Source organism: Gorilla gorilla, chromosome 10, assembly GCF_029281585.2.
Source record: "Gorilla gorilla gorilla isolate KB3781 chromosome 10, NHGRI_mGorGor1-v2.1_pri, whole genome shotgun sequence".
Classification (NCBI taxonomy): Eukaryota; Metazoa; Chordata; class Mammalia; order Primates; family Hominidae; genus Gorilla; species Gorilla gorilla.
This window is the reverse complement of record NC_073234.2, coordinates 27,857,957-27,872,831: the sequence shown is the minus strand read 5'-3', so window position 1 is coordinate 27,872,831 and position 14,875 is coordinate 27,857,957. Positions and strand designations below refer to the sequence as shown.

Here is a 14,875-nt window from a genome sequence, read left to right as displayed (position 1 = left end):
CAGCCTGGACAACAGAGTGAAACTCTATCTCAAAAAAAAAAAAAAAAAAAAAATCACAAACAAACCCCCACAAGTTAACACACACCCTCCCATTGTTAAAAAACATTCAGCAAATCATTGTTTTTGCCTCTTTAAATAACAACAATTGGCTGGGCACGGTGGCTTTTGCCTGTAATCCCAGCACTTTGGGAGGCCGAGATGGGGGGATCACCTGAGGTTGCTGGAGTTTGCAATAGCCTGGCCAACACGTCTCTACTAAAAATATAAAAATTAGTCGGGCATGGTGGCGGGCACCTGTAATCCCAGCTACTTGGGAGGCTGAGGCAGGAGAATCTCTTGAACCTGAGATGTGGAGGCTGCAGTGAGCCGAGACCACGCCATTGCACTCCAGCCTTGGCAACAGAGTGAGACTTTGTCTCAAAAAAATAAAAAATAAAAAAAATAAATTATGGTTAATGTTCCCATTGCACGTCACATCCAGAGACATTGGCTCTAATTTCAGCTAAAAATCAGATTTCAAAATCTATCTAGAATAGAACATGATTTTCTTAAGTCATGACAATGTGTGGGCTTTAGGAGACAAAGTTTAGTAGAAAAGAGTTAGAAGAGAATAGAGAATATGAATAACTTTGCTCCCAACTTATTTTCTCCTTTCATGGGAGATATTGGGGTCATCATGCCACTTTCATTCATACAAAAGAACTTTAACTACTTTGCAACTTGGTTAAACACATACACACAAAATACATATTATAATTTATTTGTAATATCTGCAAATACTTATCAGTATTTCATTTGCTTGGTTCTATTAGAGCCATCATCCTTATCCCACCCAAGTAATTCAAGGCAAAATCTCCAGGCCACTTTTTGAATTCAGCCCATATTCACTACAATTGCTAAGTCTTCTCCTCTGTGGGGTTTTTTGTTGTTGTTGCTTTTTATTTATTCAAGCAGAAGAAAGACACAAGAATGATAACCCACATACATACAGAGTAGTAGAATGGCAAGAGCTAATTATTCTCAAACACAAATTCTTTTTTTTTTTTTTTTTATTATACTTTAAGTTTTAGGGTACATGTGCACAATGTGCAGGTTAGTTACATATGTATACATGTGCCATGCTGGTGTGCTGCACCCACTAACTCGTCATCTAGCATTAGGTATATCTCCCAATGCTATCCCTCCCCCCACCCCACAACAGTCCCCAGAGTGTGATATTCCCCTTCCTGTGTCCATGTGATCTCATTGTTCAATTCCCACCTATGAGTGAGAATATGTGGTGTTTGGTTTTTTGTTCTTACTGAGAATGATGGTTTCCAATTTCATCCATGTCCCTACAAAGGACATGAACTCATCATTTTTTATGGCTGCATAGTATTCCATGGTGTACATGTGCCACATTTTCTTAATCCAGTCTATCATTGTTGGACATTTGGGTTGGTTCCAAGTCTTTGCTATTGTGAATAATGCCACAATAAACATACATGTGCATGTGTCTTTATAGCAGCATGATTTATAGTCCTTTGGGTATATACCCAGTAATGGGATGGCTGGGTCAAATGGTATTTCTAGTTCTAGATCCCTGAGGAATCGCCACACTGACTTCCACAATGGTTGAACTAGTTTACAGTCCCACCAACAGTGTAAAAGTGTTCCTATTTCTCCACATCCTCTCCAGCACCTGTTGTTTCCTGACTTTTTAATGATTGCCATTCTAACTGGTGTGAGATGATATCTCATAGTGGTTTTGATTTGCATTTCTCTGATGGCCAGTGATGATGAGCATTTTTTCATGTGTTTTTTGGCTGCATAAATGTCTTCTTTTGAGAAGTGTCTGTTCATGTCCTTCGCCCACTTTTTGATGGGGTTGTTTTTCAAACACAAATTCTTAAAGATAAATGTAAAATTTTTTTTAATTTTTAAATTTTTTTTTTAATTATTATTATACTTTAAGTTTTAGGGATCTGTGGGGTTTTAAGCCATGGTTAGTGATAGCATGTCATTTGAAGATGTACCCCCTTAATGACTTACAGGCTCATAGGGATTTTTTCTGTTTTGTTGTTGTTACTTAGATTAGATTTGGGTAAGTTTCCGGGTTGGTTGGAAGGACTCAGGTTTATGTGGAGTTTTGTCTTTTAGTTAATGTGCCAGTAACAGAGTTTGCCCGTTTGTGCTATGGGATACTCATGAGGTGCCCCCAAACCCAGCTGGCTATGTATACAGCCTCTTGCTTCCTCTTCACTGTCTCCTGGGCTCTTCCTCCAGCTCTCTCATGCCAAACTCATGACTGCATGGACACAACATAGGGAGGTGATTAGGACCATGTATTTTGGAGGCAAACTGTATTTGAGTCCTGCCTACCCTGGTTATTAGTGAAGTGGTTTGATTAAGTTACTTCAAACTTCTGTGCACTTCAGTTTCTTGATCTGGAAACTGAAGATAATATACCTACCTTACAGGGATATTGTGAGGATTAAAACAGATAATGTAAAATGAAAAAAAAGAAAAAAAGTAAACCAAAAAGAGAAAATAAAAATAAGTAAAATAATGTCCATTGAACACCTTGTAAAGTACCCGACTCATAATTGGCTGTTAATAAATATTTTAAAAATTGTTATCTGAAGTTCCTCCTTTTTTCTGTCCTTTGAGCTGGACTCTGTAACCCCTCTTAGTATTACTTCCTTCTTTTTAGCTTTTGTAACTTCTCATCCTCACTGCATCTTTGCCCTTTTCATTTGCAGTTCTCTCTCCCCTTTCTTAACCTAGATTTTAGCCTTAATTGCGGTAATGGCCACCTGCTTGTTTCCAGTTTTCATCATCATTGCCTTCTCGTTCTTTATTCAGAAACCTGAAGAGGCTTCTTAGTTTTCTATATTAAAAAGGTAGCCTTGGCCAGGTGCAGCGTGTGTAATCACAGCACTTTGGGAAGCGGAGGCGGGAGGATTGCTTGAGGCCAGGAGTTTGACATCAGCCTAGTCAACATAGCAAGATCCTGTCTCTACAAAAAATTTTTAAAAATTAGCCAGGCATGGTGGTGCGCACCTGTAGTCCTAGCTGGGAGGCTGAGGCAGGAAGATCACTTGAGCCTCGGAGCTCACAGTTACAGTGAGCTATGTTTGCACTATGGCACTCCAGCCTGGATGAACAGAGTGAGACCCTGTCTGAAAAAACAAATGTAGCCCTTAGCCTAACATTCCCACCACCCTCAAACACCTGCTTCCCACCTTTGAAACCTTCTCTCTGGTTTCTTCTCCAAGGCAGGCTGTTTTCGAATGAGCACTTTGCTCAGTCCCACTGCAGGGCTTTCTCGCACACATTTCCCTTCTCCTCTCTGCCAGTTCTGTGTGTATTAATTCCTTTGCTTGAAGACACAGTTTAGGGCTCATGTCTCCCAAGATGCGTGCTGGTGAACCTCAACTCCAGTACAGTCACTTGTTTTTTTCATTTTTAAAAGACGTCATCAAAAGAGTTGTGGTTATAAAAACAGTTGTAAGCACATTGCAGAAAATTTGAAAAACAGAGAAAAGGAAACCTATAACCTCAACACCATAACGCATGTTACTGTCATTGTTTTATTTCCTTCCAGCCTTCTTTTTTTATTAAAATCTCTTTTGAAAATATGTATCAGCCAGTATCAGCTGGATGCCTACCATGTGCCTAGTGTTAAATCTTTTGGGGGATTGTTAGAAGCAAGCAAGATCCTTCTAGGTCCTTATAATCTAGGTTTTGAGATAGATAATTGTTAAAATTAATGAGAGAATATTGTCAACATTAAAAAACAAAAACCCAGACTCCTTCCAGTAAGGATTTGAAGCAGTTTTCAATAATAGGTTAGAACCAAAAGATACACATATTCTCACACATACACATTATAATGGTATAAAGGAGCAATAATCAAGTAATAAGGGACTAGGAAACGTACAGTAACTGAAAAAAGTCTGAATTGCTACTTCTTATTGAAATTGAGTAGAAACCTTAGCTTTGAGCTTCTTAGCAGCAGGGCAGAAAGGGAAGGAAACACAGAGTAACGTGGGGTAAATGATAGCTGAGAAGGAAGGGGACACTGGAGGCACAGGAAGGCATCAGACTGTACACGAGTTTATATGTTCTTACTTGTATAGCATGCAATTCTTTGTTTGACTGTTGCTTGGTATTCATTTGTTATTGTTTTATTGTGTTTGGTTTCCCGATCTAGAAGGGAAGCTGCTTGCTGCTTAATTATTCATATACTACCCAAAACCTCTATGTTGCTTTATATATGATGAATAATTATGTTATATATAATAATCATTACACTAGAAACTTATATTTATAGCATAGGCAGTGAGAGTGAATAGCTTTGTATTATTCAGCTGCCAAAGTAAGATTCTTTGCGCATCTGTTAATCGCAAGAATTTTAACACAGGGTTCGGTGGACTTGTGGTAGTATCTACCAAGAATGAAAAGGGGAGAATTCAGCTCCATGACTGAGCACACATGTAATTATTTAGAATTGAGGCAGTCATGGAACTGGCCAGAATGTTAGTAGCTTCCAGGCTGTGTGTGTTAGTAGCTTCCAGGCTCGTCCCCTGCCACATGTACATATTGTTAAGTCCCTCAGCAGTGAGAGATGGCAGCACTGCTTGAATTTCCCTGGTTCTTTGGTTCTAACAAAGTGTCCGTGAGTCCTTCCATCATGTTGTGGGGAATTGAGATAATGCCATAAGACAATAACTCCTGGTATCAAGGAAGGGATAAAAGTTCTCTTGGATCTCATTAAAGTGACCTGCTAAACCTGATTCATAGCCTATACAAGGTTTTCTTCTAAAACTCAGTAAATAAAGTTGAGCCATTTTATGACATACAGAAAAGTTGCCTAAAATAGGGAGGCCAGGGGCAGTGGCTCACTCCTGTAATCCCAGCACTTTGGGAGGCTGAGGTGGACGGATCACTTGAGGCCAGGAGTTAGAGACCAGCCTGCCCAACATGGTGAAACCACGACTCCACTAAAAATAGAAAAATTAGCCAGGCATGGTGCTGCACCCCTGTAATCGCAGCTACTCTGGAGGCTAAGGCAGGAGAATCAACTTGAATCCGGGAGGCGGAGACTGCAATGAGCCGACATCGTGCACTCCAGCCTGGGCGACAGAGCAAGACTCTATCTCAAAATAGTAATAATAATTTTAAAAAATGTAATTATATTTCTTAGGTAATCAGGGAAAAATTTGAAGTGTCAGATAACAGGAATATATTAAATATTACCCATATCTTAGGGGAAAATACTAACATAAGTCAGGAAACCTGAGTTAGTAGTAGCTTGCTTATTAACGAATTGCTTATTAACAAGCAGGTTTGGACCCCAGTTGTCCTGCATGTCAATGGTGAGGGAATTATCTTCCCCTGCCTCCTCAAAAGAATGTTGCGAGGATAAATATGATGTACACAGATGAGATTTGCGTAGAGGTTTTCAGGTGGAAGACACTGAGTAAGTAAATGGAAACAAGATTTCACTGCTGAACAAAATAGTTGGTAGTGACCTTTCTTGCATTTGACTCATACAGAGAAAGCAAAAGCCTCCAATGGATGTGTCCTAGTGCACTGTTTAGCTGGGATCTCCCGCTCGGCCACCATCGCTATCGCCTACATCATGAAGAGGATGGACATGTCTTTAGATGAAGCTTACAGGTGAGGGCAGGAAAATGTCTTCTGTGATTGGCTTTTCATTTGACCTGAAACGTAAAGAATGATGAGGATGGGTAACCAAATTAAAGCAGATCATGATTATTTTAGTCACACTTTTTACAGGTTACTGTGGATTTTTTAATGGTCTTGTGAAGACTGGAAAAGAATGCTGTTTTACTATTTAGCATTAATTCTGCCCTCACATGTGTCAGATTCATCCTCAGCCACTTTTTATGTTTAAGGAACAACAGATCCAGGCAGAGATCTCTATCCTGTTACATGAGTTTATTGCTTTCCCTAAATGCAAAAGTATCCTTTGTTTTAATTTGCATATGACGGGGGGAAGCTCTAATAGAATGCTCACTGCAGAATCTCTATTCCGCTTCAAACTTTGGATTGCGGGGAAGAAAAAGCCTAATACATGCAAATATGAACCAGATTAACTGTCAGACTCCATTCTTCGGTAAAATTTCCTACATTCTAGAGTCGGCCAGATTGTGTGTGTGTGATTTTGACTGGGTTGCCTCCAGTCTCTGATTCGTCTGACTCCCCTGCATGTCTCGTTGGGTAGAGATGGTTCATTTTTATCTGATAAGGAATCAAAAATATAGAGACTCATGGAGCAGGCCTGATTTAACAGTTGGATTTTTTTTTTTCTCAAATTTCAAAGTTTGGAAAACAGAAATGAGCTGCCCAAACAGCTTCCCATGTTAAGTCAGCAGCCAGGAGGACATGGGTCCTCTGGTCATCTGCACGAGCTCTCATGCCACCGTTCAGACCTCCCTGAGGTTCTCCTGCTCCATGTAGAAATCAGAAGAAAAGGCACCCTTACATCACGTTATGAAGTCTCATTATGAGCACCCTACATTTATATTTGTTATTCTTGAGCCAGTTATTTCTATTTTTGTGAATTTGCTTTAGGTTACTTGATTTCCATGTTTTCTTTTTTCTTGTTCCTTATTCAAATGCAAATTTTCAGTGTAGTTCTACTCCTCCATCACCTGAAAAGTATCCATGAGGTGCAGGGGCCGCTGAAGAATTGGTCATCGTCTCTGAGTCTTTATTTCCTCCATGAAACATGAAAGCCATCTAGTATTAGTTTTGATCCTTTGATGAATCTTTTTTTAACATAGTGGTTACAAAAATGGACCCAGATATTTGACCAGCCTGGTTTTGAACCCAGCACCATCATTTAGTAGCTGTGTGATTTTGGGCAAGTCACTTAAGGATTCTGTGGAGCTATATGATGGGGATAATGACACCCACCTGATATAGGGTAGTTCTGAGGATGAAATGATGATTCAGTGCATAAGCACAGTGCTTAGCACACAGAGACCACTTTGTCTTGGTTATTCTGTCATGTTGACTATAAAAAGAAGTGTTGCTTTGATACTTTGATCATCTGATACCATCTTTTTGTCATTAAATTTAAAATGTGAACTGTCCTAAGAAGTGACTGGTGACTTTAAGAGGGGATGACATTGGAAATTGAAGAAGGAGAGTGGCTGTTATACTGTACTTTTGATGGTAGCACTGGTGTGTGTGTGTCAGGGGTGTCCTTGGTGGTGAATAAATAATCATCTCTTGGCCAGGCATGGTGGCTCACACCTGTAGTCCCAGCACTTTGGGAGGCCAAGGTGGGAGAATCACTTGAGCTCAGGAGTTCAAGACCAGCCTGGGCAACACAGTGAGACCCTTTCTCTACAAAAGAAACTTTAAAAATTAAAATTAGCCAAGCGTGTAGTCCTGTAATCCCAGCTACTCAGGAGGCTGAGGTGGGAGGACTGCACGTGCCCAGGAATTCGAGGCTGCAGTGAGCTATGATCATGCCACTGTACTCCAGCCTGGGCGACAGAACAAGTCTCTGTCTCTTAAAAAAAAAGACCACCACCAACAAAACCCCATATCATCTCTTATCAGCTGCATTGGGAGCCCTGGGCCTTTGAAAATAAGGAGGCAAAAACTAGAGCCTTTGGGCCCCAGCTGCCTCTTCTGGCATACTCCAGGATGTGTGCAAAGCTTCCCCAGTGCCTAGGGCCTTTGTATTCTCCACCTTGAAGCATCTCCCCGAACTTTTAAACCAATCATCTTCCAAAGTTTTTGAGGTCTGCCTGATAATTCCCTATCTCATTTATTCACTTAATATTCTTAAGATAAAGTGTAGTTGTAAAATTCGGGTTTTTGTTTTTTCCTCTCTCTGCAGATTTGTGAAAGAAAAAAGACCTACTATATCTCCAAACTTCAATTTTCTGGGCCAACTCCTGGACTATGAGAAGAAGATTAAGAACCAGACTGGAGCATCAGGGCCAAAGAGCAAACTCAAGCTGCTGCACCTGGAGAAGCCAAATGAACCTGTCCCTGCTGTCTCAGAGGGTGGACAGAAAAGCGAGACGCCCCTCAGTCCACCCTGTGCTGACTCTGCTACCTCAGAGGCAGCAGGACAAAGGCCCGTGCATCCCGCCAGCGTGCCCAGCATGCCCAGCGTGCAGCCGTCGCTGTTAGAGGACAGCCCGCTGGTACAGGCGCTCAGTGGGCTGCACCTGTCCGCAGACAGGCTGGAAGACAGCAATAAGCTCAAGCGTTCCTTCTCTCTGGATATCAAATCAGTTTCATATTCAGCCAGCATGGCAGCATCCTTACATGGCTTCTCCTCATCAGAAGATGCTTTGGAATACTACAAACCTTCCACTACTCTGGATGGGACCAACAAGCTATGCCAGTTCTCCCCTGTTCAGGAACTATCGGAGCAGACTCCCGAAACCAGTCCTGATAAGGAGGAAGCCAGCATCCCCAAGAAGCCGCAGACCACCAGGCCTTCAGACAGCCAGAGCAAGCGATTGCACTCAGTCAGAACCAGCAGCAGTGGCACCGCCCAGAGGTCCCTTTTATCTCCACTGCATCGAAGTGGGAGCGTGGAGGACAATTACCACACCAGCTTCCTTTTCGGCCTTTCCACCAGCCAGCAGCACCTCACGAAGTCTGCTGGCCTGGGCCTTAAGGGCTGGCACTCGGATATCTTGGCCCCCCAGACCTCTGCCCCTTCCCTGACCAGCAGCTGGTATTTTGCCACAGAGTCCTCACACTTCTACTCTGCCTCAGCCATCTACGGAGGCAGTGCCAGTTACTCTGCCTACAGCTGCAGCCAGCTGCCCACTTGCGGAGACCAAGTCTATTCTGTGCGCAGGCGGCAGAAGCCAAGTGACAGAGCTGACTCGCGGCGGAGCTGGCACGAAGAGAGCCCCTTTGAAAAGCAGTTTAAACGCAGAAGCTGCCAAATGGAATTTGGAGAAAGCATCATGTCAGAGAACAGGTCACGGGAAGAGCTGGGGAAAGTGGGCAGTCAGTCTAGCTTTTCGGGCAGCATGGAAATCATTGAGGTCTCCTGAGAAGAAAGACACTTGTGACTTCTATAGACAATTTTTTTTTCTTATTCACAAAAAAATTCCCTGTAAATCTGAAATATATATATGTACATACATATATATTTTTGGAAAATGGAGCTATGGTGTAAAAGCAACAGGTGGATCAACCCAGTTGTTACTCTCTTAACATCTGCATTTGAGAGATCAGCTAATACTTCTCTCAACAAAAATGGAAGGGCAGATGCTAGAATCCCCCCTAGACAGAGGAAAACCATTTTATTCAGTGAATTACACATCCTCTTGTTCTTAAAAAAGCAAGTGTCTTTGGTGTTGGAGGACAAAATCCCCTACCATTTTCACGTTATGCTACTAAGAGATCTCAAATATTAGTCTTTGTCCGGACCCTTCCATAGTACACCTTAGCGCTGAGACTGAGCCAGCTTGGGGGTCAGGTAGGTAGACCCTGTTAGGGACAGAGCCTAGTGGTAAATCCAAGAGAAATGATCCTATCCAAAGCTGATTCACAAACCCACGCTCACCTGACAGCCGAGGGACACGAGCATCACTCTGCTGGACGGACCATTAGGGACCTTGCCAAGGTCTACCTTAGAGCAAACCCAGTACCTCAGACAGGAAAGTCGGGGCTTTGACCACTACCATATCTGGTAGCCCGTTTTCTAGGCATTGTGAATAGGTAGGTAGCTAGTCACACTTTTCAGACCAATTCAAACTGTCTATGCACAAAATTCCCATGGGCCTAGATGAAGATAGTTAATTTTTTTTCTTCTCAGCTTTATGAAGAGAAGGGAAACTGTCTAGGATTCAGCTGAACCACCAGGAACCTGGCAGCATCACGATTTAAGCTAAGGTTGGGAGGCTAACGAGTCTACCTCCCTCTTTGTAAATCAAAGAATTGTTTAAAATGGGATTGTCAATCCTTTAAAGATGAACTTGGTTTCAAGCCAAATGTGAATTTATTTGGGTTGGTAGCAGAGCAGCAGCACCTTCAAATTCTCAGCCAAAGCAGATGTTTTTGCCCTTTCTGCTTCACTGCATGGATACAGTTGGTAAAATGTAATAATATGGCAGAATTTTATAGGAAACTTCCTAGGGGGGTAAATTATGGGAAGATTAAGAAAGGTACAAATTGCTGCAGAGAAGCAGGAAACCTATTTCCTTAGTGGCTTTTATCCCCTCGGCATGCGATGGGGCTGATGTTTCTATAATTGCCTCAGACTTTCACATTTACTAGTAGGGCTGAGAGAGGCTTTAGTGAGGAAGGAATATTCAGAATAAAACGGTTGAGAAAGCTGAGAAGACCATTGAGTTTTGATCAGTTGTGAATAGAGTGCAAAGCCATGGCCAAGCTGTTTTTGGAAACGCTGGCTGGCGCGTCTTCAGTGGAAAAAGCAAATCAAAATGGAGCGAGAGCAAAGGGGCGTCCTCAGTCCTCAACCTACAATCACTGTACGGAATCGGTCCTGGCAACTGAACATAGGAGGTCACTGGAACAAGTGATAGTGCAGATCGGCTTTCAAACATCCTCCTGGCTTGAGTTTTATCAGCTACTATGTGGGTCCTCTTTTGAAGCCTTAATTCACAACAGCAGCTTTTTGGGGGTGGGGCTGGGCGGGTGTTGTCATTGTTCTTTCCCTTCCTGTAAGTGTCGCTAGTTGCTGCCTCGTATCTCAGGTTTTTCTCTGTTTGAGAAATGGACAGTTTTTTGACCAGGATGTGACTTCATGTTTCCTATGGTGACTTCTAAAACCAGCACAGAATGATATGACTCAACAGACCGACTTGGTCATGGGGATGATGAGCCGCACAGACCTCACTAGTTGTGCACAAATAATGTGCTATGATGGGGTGTAAAGTGAAGGCAGAAGAGGGTCAGCCGCCTTGTTATGATACTGGGAAAGTGCTGGTCAACGATTTGAGTTAGTTTTTAGATATACATTGAAATCTTTAATCAGACATTCTCAAGTTTCACACAGTAGTTTTTGATGTTACGTACACACACACCAAATGTGTAACAGTTCACCACTTCCAGAGTGTGGTCATGCCCAAAACATGTTTAAGAAAGGAAAGCAGTAGCTCCTTGCTAACGATGTTTCAGGAGGTTTGGGGGACTTGGTTTTAATGAGCTTCTGTCATTTAGGGCTTCTCTTGGCCATGGTCCCCTTCCTTCTGGAACTGTGATGTAGTCACACCCTACAGCCTTTAGTGCTGGTTCACTAGTGTCAGATAATCAGTTCTTGGAATCGAGACTGCCGTGGCGAAGGGGTGGCATCGGAGGCAGGCTCTGGAGCTGCTTGGATGTCTTTAGGTGGGGTGGTGGCTGGCTCTCTTCAGCATGTAATTGGGGAAACCCTCGCGTCTACTAGGGGTGATACAGATGGTGATTTTAAAGAGCAAAACTAGACTTCTATGTGAGAAATGCTGGAAAATGATTTAGGACATGTGTAAAGTTAGATAGACTGTAAATGTTTAATATGAATATAGTGTTCTTTTGAAGTAAGGCCAGCTGTTGAACGGTTAAACTGTGCATTTCTCATTTTGATGTGTCATGTATGTTAATGTATGAAATGATTAAATAAAATCAAAACTGGTACCTGTTTATACATAAATATGAGAAAAGACCTATCTTTGCAGCCATAAACTCGGTGGGAACACCACCACTCAAGTTGCCAAAGGAGGCAGTGGTGAAACCTGTCCTGTTCTCACTTAAATGAGGATTTAGCTCAAAATAAAGTGGTGGTATCATCAGGTTTATTCCGTGTTGTCATTCACATGGAACACCGGATGATTAGCTAACAGTTTAGTGCCAGCCTTCATTCTTTACTGTGTACGTTAAATGCACACTACAGTGAAGAAGCCTAAGACACTTGGTAAATATTTTCTAGCTGACTGATTCCAGAACACACAAGTACATGGTAGGAAAAAAAAGGCCAGCTACACACTCATGGCCCATTTCGATATAACATGTAAACGATGTTACGATTCCTACAGGAAAAACAGGAAGGGCAATTGTTGAAAAGCTGTCCTCTGTCCTTGCCACATACATCTCAACAACCTCTCTGCTCATGACACTAGATTTGATGACTTATGAGACTAGAAACTTAGTCTCATCAGTTTCATAAAAATTAGGCATTGAAGGAATAAAGCTTCAGTGCAAACAGATGGAATACTGACTACAGAAAGAATCACAGGTGACCTTGAAGTTGGTTGAGTTGAAGTTACATTTAAGAAAATTTATAAGAAAGATTGGGCCGGGTGAGCTAGACTAGAAGAGCTATCTTGGCCAGGACCCTGCAGAAAAAGAGGTGGAAGTGAGATAGAGGAATAAAGGGAATTAGAATAAATCAGCCTCCAGAGATAGAGGGTAACAGGAGGAACAGTTGTTTCAGTGAGAGGCTTCCAATAAGAAGATGCAGATCTTGGGAGAGCCTGAAGTTCAGTCCAGTTACTGACAGAGCTTGGAGCCCCTTCATGACCAGCCTCAGCAGGCTATTGTTGGAGGACTGGTTTGGATGTGACAACTACAATTAGACGAGGAATTAAACTAAGAGGGGAGGCTGGGGGCGGTGGCTCACGCCTGTAATCCCAGCACTTTGGGAGGCCAAGGCAGGGGGATTACCTGAGGTAAGGAGTTTGAGACCAACCGGGCCTACCTGGTGAAATCCCTTCTCTACTAAAAATACAAAAATTAGCCAGGTGTTGTGGTGGGTGCCTGTAATCCCAGCTACTTGGGAGGCTGAGGCACGAGAATTGCTTGAACCTAGGAGGTGGAGGTTATAGTGAGCCAAGATTTCGCCATTGCACTCCAGCCTGGGCAACGAGCGAAACTCCATTTTAAACAAAAAATAAACTAAGGGGAAATTAGTGAGAGGTGACAGCACGCTGGCAGCCCTCACAGCCCTCACTCACTCTCGGTGCCTCCTCTGCCTGGGCTTCCACTTTGGCGGCACTTGAGGAGCCCTTCAGCCCGCCGCTGCACTGTGGGAGCCCCTTTCTGGGCTGGCCAAGGCCGGAGCCGGCTCCCTCAGCTTGCGGGGAGGTGTGGAGGGAGAGGCGTGGGCGGGAACCGGGGCTGCGTGTGGTGCTTGCAGGCCAGTGTGAGTTCCGGGTGGGCGTGGGCTCAGCGGACCCTGCACTCGGAGCAGCCGGCTGGCCCCACCAGCCCGAGCAGTGACTGGCTTTTAGCACCCGGGCCAGCAGCTGCTGTGCTCAATTTCTCACAGGGCCTTAGCTCCCTTCCCGCAGGGCAGGGCTCAGGACCTGCAGCCTGCCATGCCTGAGCCTCCCCCACCTCCGTGGGCTCCTGTGCGGCCTGAGCCTCCCCGAGCGCCGCCCCCTGCTCCACAGCGCCCAGTCCCATCAACCAGCCAAGGGCTGAGGCGTGCGGGCGCACGGCATGGGACTGGCAGGTAGCTCCACCTGCAGCTCTGGTGCAGGAACCACTGGGTGAAGCCAGCTGGGCTCCTGAGTCTGGTGGGGACTTGGAGAACCTTTATGTCTAGCTCAGGGACTGTAAATACACCAATCGGCACTCTGTATCTAGCTCAAGGTTTGTAAACACACCAATCAGCACCCTGTGTCTAGCTCAGGGTTTGTGAATGCACCAATCAACCCTCTGTATCTAGCTACTCTGGTGGGGCCTTGGAGAACATCTGTGTCTAGCTCAGGGATTGTAAACGCACAAATCAGCGCCCTGTCAAAACAGACCACTCGGCTCTACCAATCAGCAGGATGTGGGTGGGGCCAGATAAGAGAATAAAAGCAGGCTGCCCGAGCCAGCAGTGGCAACCCTCTCGGGTCCCCTTCCACAATGTGGAAGCTTTTTTCTTTCGCTCTTTGCAATAAATCTTGCTACTGCTCGCTCTTTGGGTCCACACTGCTTTTATGAGCTGTAACACTCACAGCGAAGATCTGCAGCTTCACTCCTGAAGCCAGTGAGACCACGAGCCCACTGGGAGGAATGAACAACTCCGGACGCGCTGCCTTAAGAGCTGTAACACTCACCGCGAAGGTCTGCAGCTTCACTCCTGAGCCAGCGACACCACGAACCCACCAGAAGGAAGAAACTCCAAACACATCCGAACATCAGAAGGAACAAACTCCGGACACGCCGCCTTTAAGAACCGTAACACTCACCGTGAGGGTCCGCGACTTCATTCTTGAAGTCAGTGAGACCAAGAACCCACCAATTCCGGACATATTAGGAAGGTGTAGATTGAGATGTGAAGAAAAATAAGGCAAAATTGGAGCCGAGTGTCCAAAGAGATTATGTGAAGGGTAGAGGCTGCATATGGGACTAGTTGATGGAAACTTTTTAGTCTCAACACGTTCACTGTTACTTTATCTTAAATACTCCTCTGGTTTTGTTTTTCTGAGAAGCAGGAATGTTTTAGATCTAGTAAACAAAATTTGTCTACGTAATTTTTCTGTGAATATTAGTCTTCTGCATCTATAAATGGAAGCGGGAAGTAAACTATTTCTAGCTTCTGTGGGACCCATTCATCCTTGAACGGCCTAATTATACTTGGTTATATCTTTAAAGTTGCAGAATCAACTGGAAAATCACAGCATTGTCCTGGAAGATATTTACAAGTCAGTCATACTGTTGTACTTTATTTGCAGAGACAGCAATATGCACTTATGTAAAAACAGTTTCATTCTTTTGGTTCCAGCTCAAACACTAGAATCAGTTTGAAAATGCTGTCCCACAGGAAATGCAGGATGTGGCCTGTAGAAGCAATGTGACAGGCAAACAGGGTAACCTGAAGAGCATTCAGTAATGGTCTGCGTTCTCTGTCAGAATTATGACAATTTCAAAGACCAGACTGAAAGTA

At 43.7% G+C, this 14,875-nt stretch overlaps 1 protein-coding gene across 2 annotated transcripts in view; it reads left to right on the top strand.

Annotated features, from left to right (window-relative positions):
* DUSP16 (dual specificity phosphatase 16) overlaps nt 1–11,650 on the top strand; it is an 89,099-nt gene extending 77,449 nt beyond the window's left edge. For both annotated transcript variants that reach the window (XM_031016646.2, XM_055358692.2), the window contains exons 6-7: nt 5,541–5,664; nt 7,865–11,650. In XM_031016646.2, coding sequence (XP_030872506.2) covers nt 5,541–5,664; nt 7,865–9,047 — 1,307 coding nt within the window. In that variant the 3' untranslated portion in view covers nt 9,048–11,650. The remainder of the gene's footprint in view (nt 1–5,540; nt 5,665–7,864) is intronic.
* The last annotated feature ends 3,225 nt before the right edge of the window (nt 11,651–14,875 follow it).